At 35.5% G+C, this 20,979-nt stretch overlaps 1 protein-coding gene across 5 annotated transcripts in view; it reads left to right on the top strand.

Annotated features, from left to right (window-relative positions):
• Trpgamma (Transient receptor potential cation channel gamma) overlaps positions 1-20,979 on the top strand; it is a 1,754,629-nt gene that overhangs the window by 1,392,232 nt on the left and 341,418 nt on the right. For all 5 annotated transcript variants that reach the window (XM_081752586.1, XM_081752588.1, XM_081752585.1 and 2 more), the window contains one exon: positions 15,305-15,447. In XM_081752586.1, coding sequence (XP_081608712.1) covers positions 15,305-15,447 — 143 coding nt within the window. The remainder of the gene's footprint in view (positions 1-15,304; positions 15,448-20,979) is intronic.

Genomic DNA, 20,979 nt, shown 5'->3' with positions numbered 1-20,979 from the left:
GCTATGGACCTTTTAAAGTTCATTTTTTTATGTTTTCGGCAGCCTATAACTCCGAAAGGAAGCATTTGTGCACCCAGGTTGGTCTATACTCTTTTTTATCTTATCTTGGTGTGAGGAATCACCTCCCAAACTTTGTCGATGTTGGTTTGAAACACCCTATATATATAGGCATCTGTACCCATTGTAATTAGCAGTATTAATATTGATAAGGAGATTAAATATTAAACTGAACAGTCCTAAAAGGCGGAATGGCAAGAAATGTACGAACAGAATCTGAATTCCTGTATGAATCTCGAATGTAGAAGAGTACATAGTGTACACGATTCGAATTAGTTGAAACCAAAATATGAGACCACAAGCAAGAATATAATTACTGAAGTACAAAAATAACGGACGAAGCACAGTGTCGAAGTATTTTTGTGAAAGGAAAATGTCAGAATAGTACCAAAACACAGCACATAAGCTGAAATGATCCATGCCCTTGGAAGACCAAGTGGTCCGCAGTCTCGCTGCTGATGCATATGTTCGATTTCCGATTGGAATGTTCTGTAACATAGTAGTAGTTCGAATCCTACATTAAGTTAGATGCAGGGAGGGATTTATGGGATCAATTCGGGGCATTTGCCCAGTGGCGTAGCTGATTGAGAGTATGCAGGGGACGCCATTTCGATCGTGTACTGTATGTACTCTTCTACATTGAATATTCATATAGGCCTATCCTCAAACATTGGCAACACTGTACACAGTTATGGTTCTACTCATAATTAGATTTGCTAGATGTTATAATTTGTGTTCCGTGCCATTTAACAAAACTTCATTTTGTGCTCAGTTGGCAACACTGTATTACATATGATGTTATTGAGCATGCCTGTGAGTACAATGTTTGCTTACTGTACTGTTGTATAAATGTCATTTTGATTGCTTTAACCATTTTTAAATTCTTTCTCTGTCAGTGTGTCTTTTGCATTGCTATCTTCACATTATTCTAGATCCTTCTTTTCTCTGTATCTCCTGTGTTTCTGGGTGTCGGCCCGTAAAACTTTGGATTTATCATTTTTCTTCACACCTCTATCAATTACGCATTGTTTGATTGTGCAATGCTACTATCAATATAAGATGTTCCCTTGTTAGAAGTTAGTATAATGAATCATATAGTAAGTATACAAATTAGTGTAATATAAGTTGAAGGGTCGGTCAAATGCCACCGAAAATCAACTTACAGTCCTTTATTTAGAAACAAAATTATTGAGCTGCTTGAATCGCCCTTACTCTTTATCGTGCTGCTGCGTGCAGGTAAATGTGACAACACTGCACCTTTTAAGAGTTACATTGCTTTTAAGTGTTTGGACGGGGTTTTAGAACCTGTTTTTGGGAGAGTACTCCGGTGCAACGACATTGCGCAAATTTTTCTAAAGATTAGATCGTTGATAATCTAAGTAATTTATGTCTTATTAACGAGGAGCAGAAAGTGCTGAAATTGCGCAAATTTCCGCCGCGACGTTGCCAACAACAGGATTTAAGGAATTGTGTGAAATTTTGCATCGAAATGAAATGTATAAAGCTATTCCTTTATGAGATATATTTTATTGCATTCTAATATTTACAAAGCAACATACTTATTTACAGAAAATTTCATTTTACAGTTTGAATGCTTGAAATTTAAATCCTACAGCTTTTAAAAATGTCATACGTGCCTTCTCATAGTTTCTCTGCGAATTCCTGAACTCAGCATACTTCCTCATGACAAACTCGCTCCTTTTGACTTCTGCTGGTCTTTGGGCCTTTGAAATTCCTTTTAATATGGACGTTATTTTCATGGCAGTTTCCGTTTGGATCTCTAACAAAGCAGAAATCACCGTATGAATATCAGGAGCAGGGAAGTAAAATTGACTATTATAATGTCTGTGAAAAGCTTCTAGTCCATTTGTCGTCCGACGCATCGTGGATGGTATAGACGCCCACATGACAGGTGGATACCTAAAATTAATAAAATAAAAAGATCCTTAGTTCATGCACACAATTATTGACAATTTATATAAAACACTAAAACATTTATAACACTAGATTCAAGAAATATTTATAGTCTTGGTCCGTAATTTGTTTACAACTATCAAAACCTGCATTTTAATCTACGTCTTACATGAAGACAGAAGAAAATTTCACTATAATTAAGTTGCATTGAGAGAAAATACCATATCAGCACAACCATTAATGTTGTGTTCAAACTAGGACAACAGTTTTTGCAGTATTAAGAGTTATTGAAGCATGTGCTACTATAGATGAAATTCAAAAGGAAGCTACTTACTTGCAACCGTCTTCTATGTAGTTTTCTAGGACGTAATCGGAAAATTTATGCCCTGTATCATCCGGCGTCATTGATATTAGTTGAGTAAAGGCATCTGATACTTCTGTTGGATGTAAATATGGCAACCCAAAAAATGCCTTTATCCATGAACCTGTAAGAAAAGCAATAATAATAATAATAATAATAATAATAATAATAATAATAATAATAATAATAATAATAATAATAATAATAATAATAATAATAATTTGTTAGAATAAGCAAGCATTGGGAAAGTAGTGAAATTGATGGATCTTACTGTTGGCTTTATAATTTCTTCATTTCGTACATTATTAGAACAGCAGTTTATTTGCTTTTAAGAATGGTGACTGAATTAAGATTCTTCAGTCAAACAGAATAAGATTCTATTTTCAACTGTATTCTGTATTAATATATAACAAAACAAAGTCCACATGGTATTATTAAATTAATAATAAAGAATAATAGACCATAATAATATCAATAATACCTAGTTCAGATTTTGGATCCATATATGCTTGTCGCAGATCATTGTACAAGAAACGATACTTAAAGCCTCCCATTAATACACAAGGTACACCTTTTTCTGTTTTCGTCAATGTAAACTCCATTCTGAAAGTTTCACTTATGTTTCTCCAGTTTATTGCTTCCTGTTTATATTACCCTCCTCACTAAAACTTGCGATTAATTCTCGATCCTGATTGGCTCGTTGTGATTCTCGTTCCTCATTGGCTTGTTCTATTATTGGTTTATTATATCCGCAATTCGTTCGGGGTTTTAACAGAACCTGAGGAGGTCTGACATACAGTTGCTGGTGACATTTGGGAGAGTGCACAACGGAGAAGAATAAGCTTTGCAGAGAAGAATTGCTGAGATGCATTGCTTTCCTGAAGAAGGTGTTCCAACCACAACCAACATAGATAACATCAGAGATGCATTAAAACAGCAAAACGTACAGTTCACGAACCTCATTCGTGTCCAAACAAAGGAGGGACCAGCACCCATCTTGAGAATGTTTTCAACATTTGCTCTGGCCATATACGTTGAACACGCTTTGCCGACAGTCGGCTAACGGAAACGCTTTGTTATCTCTCTGGGAGTGAAGCAAATACACAGTAATTAAAGAACTGAGGCCCTTTTCAGGCCCACAAACCAATTTCAGGTCCAAAACCTTTCTAATGTACACTGTCCGGTAAATATCTTCAGGATAAAACAGTTGAGAATGCTCTAAGAGCATTGCCAGAACGAACTTTAAAAGAATGGAGAGATCTAGCGGGAAGGATAGCTGTAATTGTTCCTAGATGTAAAGGTAAATCTTTTTATCCGCACCCTCTTCTCTTTCTCGCAAAAATTAACAAAATATCATCTCTTTATGACTTATAGTTCTCGAGATATGACTGCTTAAATATCTAGAAATTCGAACTTTTTTAGTCAGTATCACGGGAACGGTAAGTCATAGAGAGATGATATCAGTGTTAATCCCTAATAGAACATTAAACATTTTCGTACTGATATTAATTGATGGCCAGTTGCACAGTGGCCACCGGTTACTATTTGCTACCAAAATATTTACCACCCTTTTAGATATTGACCAACACCAATATGACCTCTCTATGACTTACGGTTCCTCAAATAATGCTCCTTAAATCTCTGGAAATCGGCCATTTTTGGCCAATATCATGGGAACGGTAATTCATAGAGAGACGATATTGGTCTTAATCAATACCTAAGAGGATGGTAAACACTTTGGTAGCAATATTAATTGGTGGCCATTGGCCAAACCAGAACTCTTTAAGTTCGTTGAAAACCGCGGCGAGACACAACATTCGACATGCTGCTTTAGAATTCTAACTGCATGTAGGAGGTACACGTAGATATAAGTTGCTGCATCACTCAAGGGGGCGAGCTTTCTTGCCAAGGGGCCCTATTTATCTCTAATACACTGACCACTCATTCTTGTAACAATTTATACGATAATACCTAGGTAATATATAACAAATGTTTCTCACAGCACCTAAGAACAACTAAGACGCAAATGCAAATCTAAGTATCATTTATAGAAAGGTGAAAGGATAGTTATTAAGATATGTGGTAGACACACCTGAAATATGTATACAAGTGCTTGTTTCTGATTGGCCAAAACTGGAAGATATAGACAAATCTTTATTTCTGATTGGTCGAACGTCTGTTCACGATATTTCAAGAGAACTTCTAGAAATATTTATATATATTGTTTATTTTATATATGTTTGTTTTCCTTACAGTATTTCAAAACTATTTGCTTTCAATAACTATATTCTTACAGTTTTAATCTTACAGTTAGATATGATACGGAAAATGAATGACTGGGACACATTCCCCAGTCACCCTCTCTAACGACGCCATTGCACACATATAATATAGATGACTGAAAATGCTATTGTTATCCATTACTTTGTATTTTTTTTTTTTGTTAAAACGACTTGCATTTTGGTGACTGTTTTTATTAGTCGATATACTTATGGTAATGATGGCAACGTTGCACAAGATTTTTTTCGCAATTTCCAATTTTGTTGCCTGCTCATTAAGGCTTTATCTGTGTCAACAGATAAGCGTGGGAAAATTTGCGCAATGTCGGTGCACCCGAGTACTCACGAGTCAGACAAGACAGAACTCGATCAGTGTTGTCTTTGTTTTCCACTAATTAAGCAAGAAATTCCGAATCACTTTTGCAAGTTGAAATTTATTTCTTGGATCAGGAATAACCTTTGGATGCTTCTTAAGTTTAGTTTCTCATAGTTTTTTTTAATTTATTTTGTAACTGGATCTTATGTTACCGAATTTCTTTCTCTGGAAATATTTTATTTTTCTCTAACTCTCAATTCCTTGTTACCCTTCATTTATCATATAGCTGTCACACGGTATCTTTGACGTTTTTCCCAACAAATATCTTACTTTCGATTTCTTTCCTTGCGTTTCTTTTTCCTCATAGAAGACAATTCTTCTTCTAGACACATTTACACAATCTTAACTCTGTTATTTATCACTTCTTCCTTGTTATTTCTTTCATTTTTCTCATTTCCTTTTTCCATTAATCCTATTCTTGTTTTCTGTTTCCACGTTTCCAATACCTCTCTTCTTTCTGTAATTCAATATTTTCCTTTACAGCTAGTAATGAGAAATAGGTAAAAAAAAAAAAGTCGAATTGGAACACAGACTTACCTTCAAAATATAATTGATTTTTATTTTCTTCTGCAATCGTGTTTTCTTTTTTCGTTTATTTTGTTTGTATTTTCATTTATCTCACCGTTCTAAGAATATAATAAACAATTAACAATAAAATGTCCTCTAAAAGATACTACAGTAGAGCGTCGATTATCCGAACGTCGGTCAACCGAACGACCGCTTAACCGAACTGTGTACTCGCTCGCACCTGTTACTCTCCCACCCTACCGTCCACCATCCCCCTCACTCCCAAACCAAGTTTCCCACAGTAGTCGCCGCACTGAGCCACCGCTGGCGGAACATTGCTTCTAATGGGGCCTTCATAAGGCGCTGCTGACCGGCCAAGCCGCCAGTCGCTGTGTTTCAACAATCAGCACACTTCTGTCGGTTTGGCACTGGCTGTAGAAGTAGCGGCAGTATCAAAGCTGTTCACAGCAACAGCTGCGCCAGCTTAGAGTTGAGGCGTGCCGCTCCGCGCAGTATGAAGGATTGCGCGCCCCCAAGAAGAGCTTCTCACGGTGCAAACAGTAACCTTCTGTTCTCTGTTGCTACCACTTGTGTGCTGCTGCGTGAAGAAGTGAACTTGACGATACAAAATGCTTAAACGTAAACGTGTTGTCCTTTCTATGAGGGACTGTACCACATACTATATATTCCTACTAAAGTTGCCTTTGTACGTTACTTTGTAATACTTAAAGAGATGCTGTTTTTATGAATAAATTTACTGTACAGTACTTCTTTTTGGCAAATAAACATGTACAGTTCGATTATCCGAACAAACCAGTTTTCCGAACACCCATGTCCCCCAATTACTTCGGATAATCGACGCTCTACTGTAAATGTAAGTGAACTCTATAACTTCATTTTTTCTCGGATAGCGGCAGCACAGAACCAAGCACCCTTTTGCCCTTCTAAATGCCCTCTTTTCTAACAGAACACTGGCCCTAAGTATGGTAATGCTCGGATTGGTTCCGAATTGGTAATTGCAAAATTAAAGTTGGAAAATACGAAAGCCCAACGTACCTTTTCCTACAATGATCTAGTAAACAACTTTAATTTTCAAACTTTAGAAAAAAGAAGATGGATGTTGAACTTGTTGTTCTTATACAAGTTATTAAATAATAAGATTGATTGTATGAAGTTGGTCTCGAAAATATCATTGCGGATTCCCACATGCAAAACCAGAGTAGAGAATACAGGTACATTTTATTGTGCGAAAGCTAGAAGCAATATATTATTTAAATCCCCTATGTGGAGGCAGGCCGGTAGCCAGCCCAAAAATGTAGGAGGGGGCCGGTAGAAGTTATGGGGGGCCCGACCCAACTATATTATAGTTCATCACCATATTATAGTGCATGTGCAAGCCTACCGTGGAAATTTTAGGGGGCCAGTGAAAATTTAGGGGGGTCGGCCCACCCTAGTTCCCACGTGGATACGGGCCTGTGTTGAGGCTGTGTACATTATATAATGACATTGTAAATAAGCTTGATAAAGTGGGTGTATTTAGTTTATCAGAAAATAGGTTCCGATCATATGTGAAAAGGAGAAATTTTCTATAGAAGTAATTAAGAATTTTATGTATGTAACATTATTGTATGTACACAACACTATAATTGGGCATTAAGCCTGTTGTGTTGTATATTAAATAATTAAATAAATACTGTTTAGTAATTATTGTTTGGTGCGTGTTCTCTTTCCTATCAGAACCCTTGATTGGCCCTAACTAGGATTTGGTCACTGTTGGTAATTTGTCATTACAAAAATAAAATTGACCTTGTTGGCTAAACATAGTGTTTACTGACAGTAAACCAACAGTTTGCCGTCGTTTATCCAGCAGTTTCGGCCTCGCACTGTCAATCAGAAAATTTACTTATTTCGTTGGGACTACTTTAAGAATTGAATTGATACGCTAATGTTTGGCAAAGCGGCTAATTATAACGGTAAGGATAAATCTCCATTTGAGTAGTCTTCCATCTCTCATTGTCATTAGAGTTTGTGCCCCAAAGTTGCATTACAAAAATCATTTCTCGTAATATATCCTCATGTATTTTCAGAGAATTAGCATTTAGTTAACCACTACTATTACAGTTCTCTACTTCCTGTGCTGTGAATGAAGCACAATAAATTTCAGTATGATACGGATTGTTATTAATGCTGCCAAACTTGAAGTGCCCATACACTAGAATATTTTATATGTAGACCCTAATATATTGTTGTATCAATAAAATATTTATACTACCTATACAGGATGCTTGGCGGTTTTCTTATTTTACAAGCGTAGTGTTTGTATATCCACCAGTAACGCTTACTTGACTTCCATCTCTGGTATTGCATATTGTAACCAAATAGCTGATAATAAGTACCTTGTCTCAATGTTTCATAGTACCGGTACTGTCTAGCAGTTGCGTGAATGGGCGTTTAAAAATTAATATTTGCCCTACAGGATCCTCCATTCGATACGTCACTGAAAAGATCATAAAGAATAAACTTCTTTGTTAGGAAAACGTTGTTCGTGTGAAGTAAGCTACCGTTAATCATGTTTTCTCGTTTTGTCCTTCCAGTTATATTTAAGCTTCATAATAATAATAATCAACATATACAAGAAAAGTGACAGACGAACTAGAGTGGGAATCAACATAGAAAAAAGCAATGGATGAAGTAGAGTTAAGAATGGATATAGAGAAAAAAACAGATTAAGCAGATTTAAGAATCATCATAGAAAAAAGCACAAAAATGAATCACGGTTAGAAATCGATATAGAGAAAAGTGACATATGCACTAGGGAAGAAATCAGCACAGAGAAAACCAGCAAATCAAGCAGATTTAAGAATTGTCATAGAGAAAAGCGACACATGAATCAGGATAAGAAATCGCTATAGAGAAAAGCAACAGATGAATTATAGAAATCACTATAGAAAAAAGCAACAGATGAATCATGGTTAGAAATCGTTATAGAGAAAAACAACAGATGAATCATGGTTAGAAATTGCTATAGAGAAAAGCGACAGATGAATCATAGTTAAATCGGTATAGAAAAAAGCAACAGATGAATAATAAAAATTGCTATAGAAAAAGCAGCATATGGAGCAAGGGATAATCGACATAGAAAAAAGAAACAGATGAATTAGTATTAGAAATCGACTTAGAAGAAAACTAGAAATAATGTGAGTATCCTTATAAACTGCTATGAGGGAATATTTTTAAGTTATCAGGGCTCAGTTGTATTAATAAAAGTATGTATGTATAGTTATTATCCTAAACTATGAATTGTTATTGTTAATTTCACATGGAAGCCTCGAGACATTCTGATGAGTCCATAAATACAACTTGCAATGGCATTAAGGAATATTTCTTCTTCAAAATATATTTTCCTGCCCTCAAATAGTGGAACACACATTATTAATCAACACAATATCAATTCTGAACGTAAGTCAAGAATGCTTAAAAACAAATAAAGATGTCACCCAAATTGATCCAAATAGAAATATGTACTAGAAATTATAAAGCTCACTATAATTACAGTAAAGAATAAATGTAAAATTTATTAAAAATATCACTTAAAAGAATCAGTAGTTAAAATTATGAAATCAAGAGCGTTCATTGCTTAATTGGCCTTCGAAATGTTTGGAAATGCTTTTGTTTACAGGAGTCAAGTTTCTAAATTTCAGACTTCATATTTGTTTCTGCATGAATACGGAATTGGCGATTTATTGCATTGTCGATAAACTTCGTGTATACTGTAACACTTGTTTTAATAACTTTTAATACATGAAAGGTTTTGTTGGAATACCCTCCTAGTTAGCAGTCGATGGTTACTTCCTGCACTAAATATTGCCAGTCTTTGCAATCCTTAATTACCTATCTTCTGTGTACATGGTATGGCTGTTTCCGCTTATTCTTCCACTTGGATGTAGTCATGTCCATTTTCTGTGGAGCTTTTTTTTTTCTTTCTCAAGAAAAAAGAAATCCATAATGTATATCTACTGTTTGTAGTAGAAAAATTTGGACTGTGGTTACTGTTTTAGGTTTGGACGACATTTAGCTTATGGAGAATCGAAAGTACAAAGTATGTTACGGAAAATGGGACAATTAAAATATTCACAAAACAAAAGTAGATAGAACTAGAAAAAATATTGGCTTTGACGACATGTACAAACCATGGTGGAAAGATTACATGGTGGATGCAATACAGTGCTATGTTCTTGTCGCTCTGACGCATGACGTCATCTTGGTCGCAGACGTGGCCAATGAGAGGCGAACATGCGCTTGCTCGCTGGTATCTCACACGTAAACTTTTCTTGTAATTGTAGTGATCTTCAACGGAGTGAAAATTTTAGTACAAACAGTAATTATATAAACGTAATGTAATCAATGCTTAAGCTAAGTGAATTCAAAGGAAGATATTTACAACAGCAAAAGAAACAGCAATATCAGTTCATATTAAACAACTTTGAAGCTTGAACAAGCCAATATTGCTCACTACATTTTCTGTTTTTTCTTTCTTTTCTTTTTTAAACATCTGAAGTAATACACCCGAGTATGTATAGGCCTGAATAGTCTATAACACAGTGTGTCGTTAATGCATTTCATTATTATATATTTATGTATGCTCAAGTATATTTTCGTAACACATTGATCAATTCCATTTAATAGTAATATAATTTTGCTTGAAAGAGAATGCTTTACTGATGACCCCATATAAATTTTGAGAATATCTCAGGGGCGAATTCATGGTTTTCGTAAACAGAGATGTACGCACGTATATTTTCGTTATGCTTGGACAGATTTAAAAAAAAAAAAAAAAAAAAAAAAAAAAAAAAAAAGAGGTTGCCCCCACGTAAGTTTCATCAGAATCTCAGGGGAGGTTAAAAACTTTATTGAGCAGGGACGCAAGTATTTAATATTTTAAACATCGTTTTTATTTTTGATTTATAAAAAAAATATCTTATTTGAAATCGCTGATGGTTTATTTATAGAATTTGTATTTAAACAAAAGGTTTGGTGAAACTGACAGTTCTCTGAATATTAGTGTCAACATTTACGCCATAACAAACTGTATTATTAAACATTTGTACGAAATAAAACGTTACATATAGCCTACTATTGTGTTCTAAAAATATATAGAAATAAATATGTACATACAAAGCACCTCAAACAAAGAAATTGCAACATGACTATTTCAAGCAAGAAACAAAGTACTAGGCGTAGGTTGAGACGATGTAGGGGTATTGCAACTAGACTAGAAAACATATAAAGCATAAAATTACATAATTTTCTTCATTTTCTTGATAAGTTTTCTCTTTTCTGTCCCCTGGACTAAAGAAGAGAAACGATAAATGCAAGTGACTGATTATGTGGAATTTGGTGGAATGAGAATGCGGGAGTACCCCCGAGAAACTCACGGACACGATGTTGTCCACCACAAACTCACTTGACCGAGAAGCAGACCAGTAACCTTTGCACTAGAGGTGAGCCTTCTGCCACTGAGCCACCGTGCTTCCTTGATTGTTCGAGAATCTACCATATTTTTAAATTTACTGCAGTCATTCTTAATTTTGTAATTTTGGAGGGGCCCCCTAAATATATATATATATATATATATATATATATAATTATCCAAAGTTATGATTAAAATGAACAAAAATTTCAAAATCTGAGTGTAAAAATGTCCCGACAATGTCACCCTGACATAGTAGGTGCACACTTTATTCTCTTGAGCTAATACATTGTTATATATCTTTGTAACCGTTAATCATTATTACAAACCTTCCATTCGTTAGTTAATTTGAAGATCAACGTCCCGTTTCAGCACCGAGGCTACAGGGAATGCAAACCTCCAGAATAAAATGGGATCTGAACTACTTGAACGCGTTCGATGCTCTCCATATGCGTAACTCGAGGGAGGTAAGCCCCCTAGATCATCGTGCCTCCCTTCTCGAGCTACATGCCTGCCTCTGTGGGGAAAATTTTGTCTCAATATCTTATGTAGAAGGAAATGATAATAGAAATGATTACCTCTGTCGCTCCCCCTTCCTCATGATTTCGAATCCGGGTCTTACCTCGAAGTTCGTCTTTTTAAATCGTACTATTGGATTTTTGTATGCAGAATCAACACAAGCTACTGTAGCCCTACTATTACATACTATTAACACTAAAAAGAAACTACATAATGAAATCGTGTTTATAGAATTTCGTTTAATATTGCATTTATTTATTATTTTTATGTAAAACTTACCATATTTTAGGTTTATTTTGTCCTGTCGCCTGCAAGCTAAAATTCATTTCTGGAGACATTCCCCCTCATCTTGAGGAAATCTAAAGTATTTTATATTAGTTCCTTTAGTTTTTCTGTAATAATTACTACAGACGTACACTGCACAGTTAGGCATTCTCGATATAATTTAACGGAACAAAGTAACAAAGAATTTCCACTTGTCACTTAAAGCCGCGCCTTTTCCCGTTGTCCCTTGCAACCCAGATGACGTCACATCCACGACAGCGCTACAGGCGAGATGCGCATGCAACCACCTTGTAATCTTTCCACCATGGTACAGACCTTGCATTAACATTATTAACTTTAAACATTACACCCAACTAAAGGTGGTGCTATTTTCGAAGTATCACATCCTTCATATGTTCTCCATTGCGATCAACGCACATCTGCAGTCCACTGAAATTTTACAGCACATCTTGGATCATGTTTGTGGCGTTGCCACAATCTCTCCTTCAAACTATGGTATTTAAATTGACCAGCTGATCACTGCTTCTCTCCACTATCTCGCCAACCTGATAATAATCGCTATTTTGTTAGGCGTCCGTCCTGTGCCACGCCGTAGATGCTGTTGAACAGGTGCAATGTGTTCTGGCGAAGAAAGACTTCCACTGTATGAACATGCGCATGCCCTGATCAATGACTCATAGTAGACTATACGACAGTTTTGGCAGACTTCTGTGTCATAGATGGCATGGCAACTAGCGTCACCAAAAGATTTCATTTGACAGTGTTGCCAATGGCTTTTGGTATATTTCCTGTGATGCACCCTTTATAAGATGAAAAGTTAATTAGTTAATTAATTTATTCATATGTAGTTTACTTATGCATGGATAACATTAGTCGTCATTTGAAGAAAAAAAGGTCTTTTTTATTGCTGCAGAATCCTTTCGAAATATAATGACAGTAAAGTTAGCAGTAACAGCACTTCAGGATTTGCCAAGGAGAGAAGGATTATCCACCAATATTAGAGTTTTATACATTTTGGGATATATTCCATAGATGTGAGCCAGATGATTTTAGATTTAGTCTAGGGTTGGATATGGTAGGATAGGTAAGGTCAGTTTATGGTACAATAGGTTAGGTTATCTTAGGTTAGAGTAGTTCTGGCTCACATCTGGAGAACAAAACCCAACTTTTAAATTAATATATTAGTATACAATTTATTAAAAAAGCATATGTTTCTGATATACCCCTGTCCTCCCCAAATCACACCTCTGGAAGTTAGTCTGTTTTAGTGTTATTCTTTGCAACAGAATGACTAACTACGTAATATCTTGTAGAGCATTGATGGTGGAAGACGTTTAATTGCAGCCTTCTGCATAGCATGCATTAATCTGCTTCACAACTACATAGATAGAAATTAAGCAGACAGCCAATATCACAGGCCAACAAAATGACATTTATGTACTTAATTTTCTTTGTTATTAAACTACGGTACTTAACTTCTTCATAGCAGTCTTCCACTTTCTCTTCTGGTTGATTTGCTGCGTGACCATTTTGAACACACTTGTGATTAATATACCCTAGGTGAGTTTCATATCAAGCTTTTTGTTTACTTAACTAGAAGTACTGTATATCTCTAGGATATTGCTCTTCAACTTCAACGCCAGCAGTTTATATTGTAATATCCGACACGTGGTTATTTTTATAAATATCACCACATGCGTTTTTACTACAAGTTACTATAAGTAGCAGACGACAGAAATTATTATTATCACTGGATCACGTGATGGAAGAAGAACATCAGCGTCACCGCTACCGAGAAGGAGGTATAAAATTCCAAGGATCGCCACAACCAACATCAGTTTCAGCTGGTCGCTCCTATTCTCTTAGCTTGCAGTAGAGCTCTAAGAAAACCCTAAGCTAACCCATGCCTGTAAGCTTGTAGTGAGGCTCTGAGTTCTCCTGCCTACTTAGCTTGCCTTGGAGCATTATGAGAACTTTAACTCTCTCTTAGTAGAGCTCTGAGATATTCCTAACCGTAACCAGCCAGTTTGCTTTAGAGCTTCGTATTTTCCTTTCCGCTCAGCTTGCCCTGGAACTTTGCAGGACTCCAATCTCTCTATGATAGCTATGGAACAGCGGGAACTCTAGCCTCCTCCACTCAGCTTGCCCTGGAGCTTTGTAGGGATCCTTGGCTTAAGTTGAGAGTTATCCCTCCAGTTTCAAACCCAAAAAACATTAAACATTGTTAGGTGAGGTTAGTTTAAAATAGGTTAGGTTATCTGGTAAGACTTTAGTTAGACTAGAACAGTGACTGAAACCACTCAGAGAAAGCTTCAATTATCACTTAAATTCAGTAATCCGTGACTCTCATAAAAATTTTGTAGATTCTCTTCATTATTCTTATATAATTCTGTTGAACTCAATGCGGAAATATCACACTCAACGCACCGATTCGTCATCAGTTATGACCACCATGCGGCTGAATCACCGAAACCTTCCGCGTGTTGTAAATAGTACAAACTTCTACGTACCTTTCTACCCTTTTCCGGATTAAACATAACTTTACTGCAAAACTTACACACTTAAACATCACATAAGAACCCCAAATCATTATTTCTTACCTCATTTCTCCTGTAAATTTTCCTAATTTTTATAAAAAAACGGAGGGGTAACTCCAAGCTTATCCTTTCCCACGACTACCTAGCCCTTGGGACACCTATATAAATTAATTACTTAGTTGTTTTGTATTTATCTGTGATATTTTATAGCCATTGAAACTTTGTGGCTCCTGGGATCAGGAAGGTATAAACTTCATTAATGAAGTTGGATACCGCATAACTCTTAACACAGGCGACACCCGAGCTTCATCCTATCCTATACAAAGAATAAGTATGGCTGTGCAGAGAAGGAACGTAGCAGCGATGCTAGGAACTCTCCCCCCGGGAAAACCTTTGGACGAAATCTTTCTTTTGTAATCACTCTCCTCTCACCAAACTCTCGCAATTGCTACTAGACGAAGAATCAACCATTTTCATATATTTAAAATATTTAAAATGTAGTTGGCCCTAGGACCGTTCTTTGTGGCATTCAGTTCGAAAGTTTCCAATTTCAGACAGTACCGGTATATTTTATGTTACCTAAATAGCTACATTCCTCAAGCTTATATAGCAGAATTTTGTGTTATATTGTATCAAATAATAAATGTTACTATGGTAAATAACAATTATATTATTGTTCTCATAGTCTATGTTTCTACACATATATTGTTAAATTTGTCTACATGCTTATGTTGAATTATTTTTTCGAGTATAAACAATTCTGTAATCACAAATGTAGGCTTAATAAACAATAAAAATATATATTTAAAAAAAACTATTCATTTTATAACTGAAAGTTTTGTAATAAAACTGGTTGCGGGAGAAAATCAAATCCCATGTGTATTTGCTCTACCTTCTACCTAACAAAGTAATTTTGCTAATATATATCGTATATTTATTTTATCGTATATTTATTTGAAGATTCACTGATGTATTTATATCCGTTTTCTTCTTTTGTAGAGCTGGGAAGCGTTGCCTGCAGATACGGCCACCTTTACTCCCGATATAACACCCTTAATTTTGGCTGCACATCGAGATAATTACGAAATTATTAAGATTCTATTAGACCGTGGTGCTACGCTTCCAATGCCACATGATGTCAGGTAAGTTACTTTTAGTTATTATTTTCAAAGAATAATAATAATAATAATAATAATAATAATAATAATAATAATGTATCATACGATGGTAAATTAATATTGAATTCGGCTAACCTTGTATTTTAGCAGGTGTTTCATCGACTGGAAAATTAAGAAAAGGATTGTTTAACTTACTTGCCTCTTAGATTCACACACTATTTCAAACATTCGTTTGTTGGATCATGGCATGGGAAGTATGGATGATGAGGTATGACTAGAGCAAAAAGAATGGTATTTCCACTCTGTGAGTTCAGACAGCCAGCACTACGCGGCGCTAGTGCATGCAGAGCTCTCAAAATTGATATTGCTTATATATGAATAAAGAAATAAATGAAATGAAATGAAATTTTTGAGTTTTACGTCCCACGATTATGCTGGTTAGGCTAAAGGAGACGATGATTACGAGAAATGAATGGAATGGTGGAATGAAGAAATTGGGAGGAAGCGGGAGAACCCCGAGAAAACCCACGAGCATGGTGTTTGTCCACACGGCGCGGGCTGGGATCCAACCAGGAACCCCAAGCGCCGTAGGTGAACGCTCTACCACTGAGCCACCGCACCCCCATAAAGAAATAAAATTACAAGATTTTAGAAACAAGAACATTCAAAAACATAGTACAAGTTGGCCATTGAAGATGCAAGATTTGTGGGGAAAACATTAGTTTTAAAATGAAAGGTATAATATCTCTTTACAATCGAATAGGATATATTTATTCCAACACTAATTTCGCCGCATTGAGACGAGAGTTATGTACGATATTGTATATATTTGGATATAGATAACGTGTTCTAATTTTACTATTGAAATTTGCAGTGTTTTCTTACTATAATGTTCCGCGGATTATAAATTATTAATTTAAAAAAAAATATACTCACATAAATTTAAGATGCATCATCTGTGAACACAATTTTAAAACTAATCAATTCCAAGAACAAAAACAAGTCGCAAGCATAGGCGGAGCTATGGGGGGCATAGGAGGCATTGCCCCCTCCCAACTATTTGACAAAAAATAAAAATGCTAACTATAAGATCTTTCAATTCTCATTTGTATTTACCGTGTCCCCCAGCAGACAAAAGGTCTGCCCACCCATGAGACAATTCCTAACTCCGCCCATGGTCGCAAGATCTTGTCGACAAGAACTAGTACGTAAACGGAATTCCCGATCGAAAGCGAAAATACATTTCATAAACACTTTCAAGGCATCAATTTTAAAAAGAAAAACATATTTTCTTTTTTCTTTTTCTTTTTTGGTAAAAAAATAAGTGTATGTAAGTGTTTTCAGAAAAACTTCAAAATAACCTTCGAAACTAGTATAAAAACTTGCGCCGTGGAACAGTTAGCATCATTTATTCGGAATCCTTCAATCATTCAGCATCAATCGTCAAACGTTGCCAAGCTGAGTGGCGCAATCCAGAACGACAGCTATGGAGAAGTTACATGAACTGTGAGTATGCCTAGTGCATTTAATTTTTACATGACATAAACTGTGTGAGGTGAGCACCAGATCCTGTGTTACACACGAGAGTACAAACAAGAACAAACTCCTTTATCAATTCGAACCTCGAATTACTATACTACCTGTATCATATTGTTATTTTAATTATCTCATACAATGGTGTTTTTTTTTTTTTGTATTTCTTAATAAATTCTCCCTCATCTAAGATGTAACTTGTTACTAGTATAATAAACCCACATCCTGTGAGTTATGCAATAATGCTAATTCTTTATAATTTAAACGTGATACATTTAAGCATCATTTTATTACTAGTCAGCAACGCATTCAACAATGAATAAGACAGCTGAAGCATTTAGGTGCAGCAATAGGGAGTTAGAAATTCTGCCCTCTAACTCATAAAATTTTTCTGACCTACCTTACGAAGAGAATTTTAATACAGGAAATTAAAAAATTTTAATAAATATAGTCATTCCTTATTTCCCTCTCTAAGTTTCCGCGGTTGGCTGCAGACCTGCCTTCAAAGCAACAGATCCAAAGGATTGACAGTGATCTCTTTTCAATTAACGCAGTGGCGCGTTGGTACCGCATGTTGGAAAGTAATTAAATGATTAATTACTGTACCTGTATTTCTAAATGGCAAGCGAGTGGACTCCATAACTTCTTCATGGGCATATATGGTGAGTACTGGCTGCAGACGCACATTCAAAAATTTCTTGTTAAGGAAGGGAATGATTCAAAGTCGAAAATTTATTCGACTCTGAACCCTCCATGAGTGCACCTGTGGTGCAAACAAAATTCAAATATATTATTTTTGTGCATGCATCTCAAACTTATTTGTACACTCAAATTTTGCACTTGTGTCTATATACTTTTTCGAAATATGAAACATGACCTCATCTAAGAACAGAATCCGAGTCAGAAGATCACTGTCATCTTCTAAACGCGTAAGCATTGATTCAGAAGCTCCCGTTTTCTTATCAGTTTTCGTTTATCAGATTTGTACAATGTTTAACTTGTAGGGTCGACGCTTCACCTTCTACCGTATGTCCTTTGTAATTGTGACCTCTTCACTCTGTTTAAACGATTTCATTGGATCATGTTACACGCTCTCCTGCACTATCTGAATCGCGTCGTCACTAGTTCCTGGCCTCTCACTAACTGATAAATCTAACACACTTAGCCCGCAACCTTGAACTTTTCGTACCATCTCTTGATACTTGTTCGCTGATAACGTTGTTTAGAACATTCTTCGCTCCAAGACTCGAAGTTTCAGCTCCGTAACTCACAACACACGCAGTGCCTTCTTCTGTATGGACGCCATCTTAAATCATGTGATCACTAGTGCAAGCGCCATTGAGCAGTGTGGTCTGAACGAAACTTTTATCTTCCTGGACCCAAAACTTTGTAAACATAACACTTGCTATTTTATTGGGTTCTAGTTTCCTGAAGGACTTAATATACTCTCTGTAGAAGAATTGTACAGAGAGAGGTTGTGGTACCCATGTATTGATTCGTGTGCATTTTATTGAAACTTTTGAAGTGGCACGTGATTATACTATGCCTGCTGAATACTGAGTTTTGATGTGTATTCTATAAATATGTTAACTTTTCATTTTTCTTTGTAGACAATTGGGCGGACTCAGGGTAAAAGGTAAAAAGTCGTTTTTATTCATTTTCAGGAGAGTCAAAGAACTAATTTAGGTATAGTAAAAACACCTAAGGAAATATTTTAAAAATCTGAAATTTTTACAGTATGTTTCGTTGTAAATACTTTGAAGTTACCAATTGGAATTTTACTCTTACCAACATTATTAACGATATTATGGTATGTTATGATACTTATTTCTTTCAGTTCATTTATATGTTGATATGGAAAAAAGGAACAAGTCATCATCATAGTCAATTATAATTATTTTATTTTAATTGAATACTAAGAACTGTCGTGTTAAACTACATAAATGCTTACATTGATACATACTTTGATTTACTAAGTGTACAAGTTAACCAAAATATTGTTAGAACGTTTTCAGCAATATCACATTGTACCCATAGATTGTCACGTATTTAAAAATAATAAAAAGGAACTGGAACACACAAAGTTGCCAATACTGTTCAACTTTTTTTAATCTTATGTTGTAAGACTTCGTCTCATCGCATCACGACTAACCTTTGCTAAACATTAAGAAGACAAAAAGGAATTTTAACACACGCGACTTTGACGAGTTAGCAATAAAAACTTGAAAATCTCGGATACTCGTCGAGGTTTTCAACTTTTATTCCTTACGCGTCCCAACTGCATGTGTTAAAATTCCATTTTGTCTTTTTAATGTTTAATAGCCGATGGTGATGATGAGATAGGATGAAGTCTTAAATATAAGATTAAGAAGTTTGTCAACTATTATTTTATTGGGGTATACTTTCCAATCTTATATACCTTTTGCAATATAAAAACAATGATAAAAGCAGTGAAGTTATTAATAAATTTACTTTTAATTTAATGAAAACATACTTTCTCACTTTGCAATCCTCACAAAGTACTAAAAATACTAGTCATGTTTCGACTTAGAAATGTCTATATTGTTAAGTATGCCTGCGTGCACACCGACCAAGAGTATATTTTCAAAGAAACTCCTTCCGTTTATATTAGAATTAGAAGTAATATGATAATGACACTGTGAGGAGCTCACTACAAACTTTCCCCCCATCAACTGCATTTATTCATCATCTTCAGAATCAAGGAGTGGATCTTGCACATTGGTTGCAGTAGATAAACCTATGTAGAAATCATGAAATATTGGTGGAATATAAGGCAAAAGAGATAACAAGTCTCTCTTTTTCTCTGCTGAGATTGGCAATAGTGCACTGTACCACATTCGAGGTTCCAAAGTGAGATTCTTTATGTTTCATCGAGAAAGGTCCATAACACAGAATTTATCATCATTAAGCGACGTTTTATAATATAGGTTCAGTGGTTCATTACGAAAATAACGGAGCCACTTCACAGACTGCCATACAAACTTTGCTCCCTCTTCGTTTGTTTTTTCCATCTGCAGCTCAGTTTTGCCAGTGTGGAGAAATCAAGAAAATCATCTTGGGTCATTTCAATTACTTCAAAAGGATTTTTCTTGGAAGCAACTCTCATTAACTGTGCCCAGTCATGGGTAATTGGTATCGTCTTTTAAGTTGTTCGATCTTTCCATGGTTATAGTTACAATCCATCCTGGTATGCCCTGAGACCCGAAACTTGTGATCCAAAATGTTTATATGAGTTGTTTTGCTCATAAGTGATACACACATTGCCACAAATGGAGTGTTTTTATTTTGTCCAGAGCAAAAGTTACTGTGAAGCACTACATGGTTAAAGTCCTTTGGTAAAACTGAAATAGCTTTTGATACACACGAAGAAACCTCATTTGCTCCTCTTTTACCTACAGTTTCATACCACACATAGCGTGAGGTTTTCTCATTCTTTAGGTTACGAACAGTTAAGTTATAGGTCTACAGTTGTCTTTTGTAAAACGCAATTGATGTTTTGTATGCAGGGTGTGGGAAGACACTGTTGAAGATGAAAAACAAGCATATCATGTCATATTATTCCCTTCTTTTGTTAGCATTTTATCTGTGATTTTAGTCTCATAAGCTAATTCTGCCTCTTTATGGTGTTCTTTTCCTGTTGCTTTAATATTTCTTCCTTATCTTCACTCAAATCATATATAAGCTTAAATTTTAAATGCATCACAAGAATGGCATGTGTCCTTTTTGGGGCTTTTAATGTCAATATTCATATTATGGAAGATATTCGCAAAAAATGAATAACCAACAGGATCTTGTGCCTGTTCTCTGTATTTCTTACACACCTCAGCTAATGTCATATACGGTGGCAAGTACTTTTTACAAGTTTCTTTTCGACAATAATGGCTTTCATATACTGGCAAAGAATTTAGGAAATCCTGAATTTTTCTTAATCTGTATAAGTTTATTTTATTTGGAGGAGAATGTTTGCCTCGCTTGTTAGTAGTCACTGTACATCCTGGAGAT

This window comes from Thermobia domestica, chromosome 3, assembly GCF_964235325.1.
Source record: "Thermobia domestica chromosome 3, izTheDome1.hap1.1, whole genome shotgun sequence".
NCBI lineage: Eukaryota > Metazoa > Arthropoda > Insecta > Zygentoma > Lepismatidae > Thermobia > Thermobia domestica.
The sequence above is the reverse complement of the archived record's forward strand: the minus strand, read 5'-3'. Positions and strand labels throughout refer to the sequence as shown.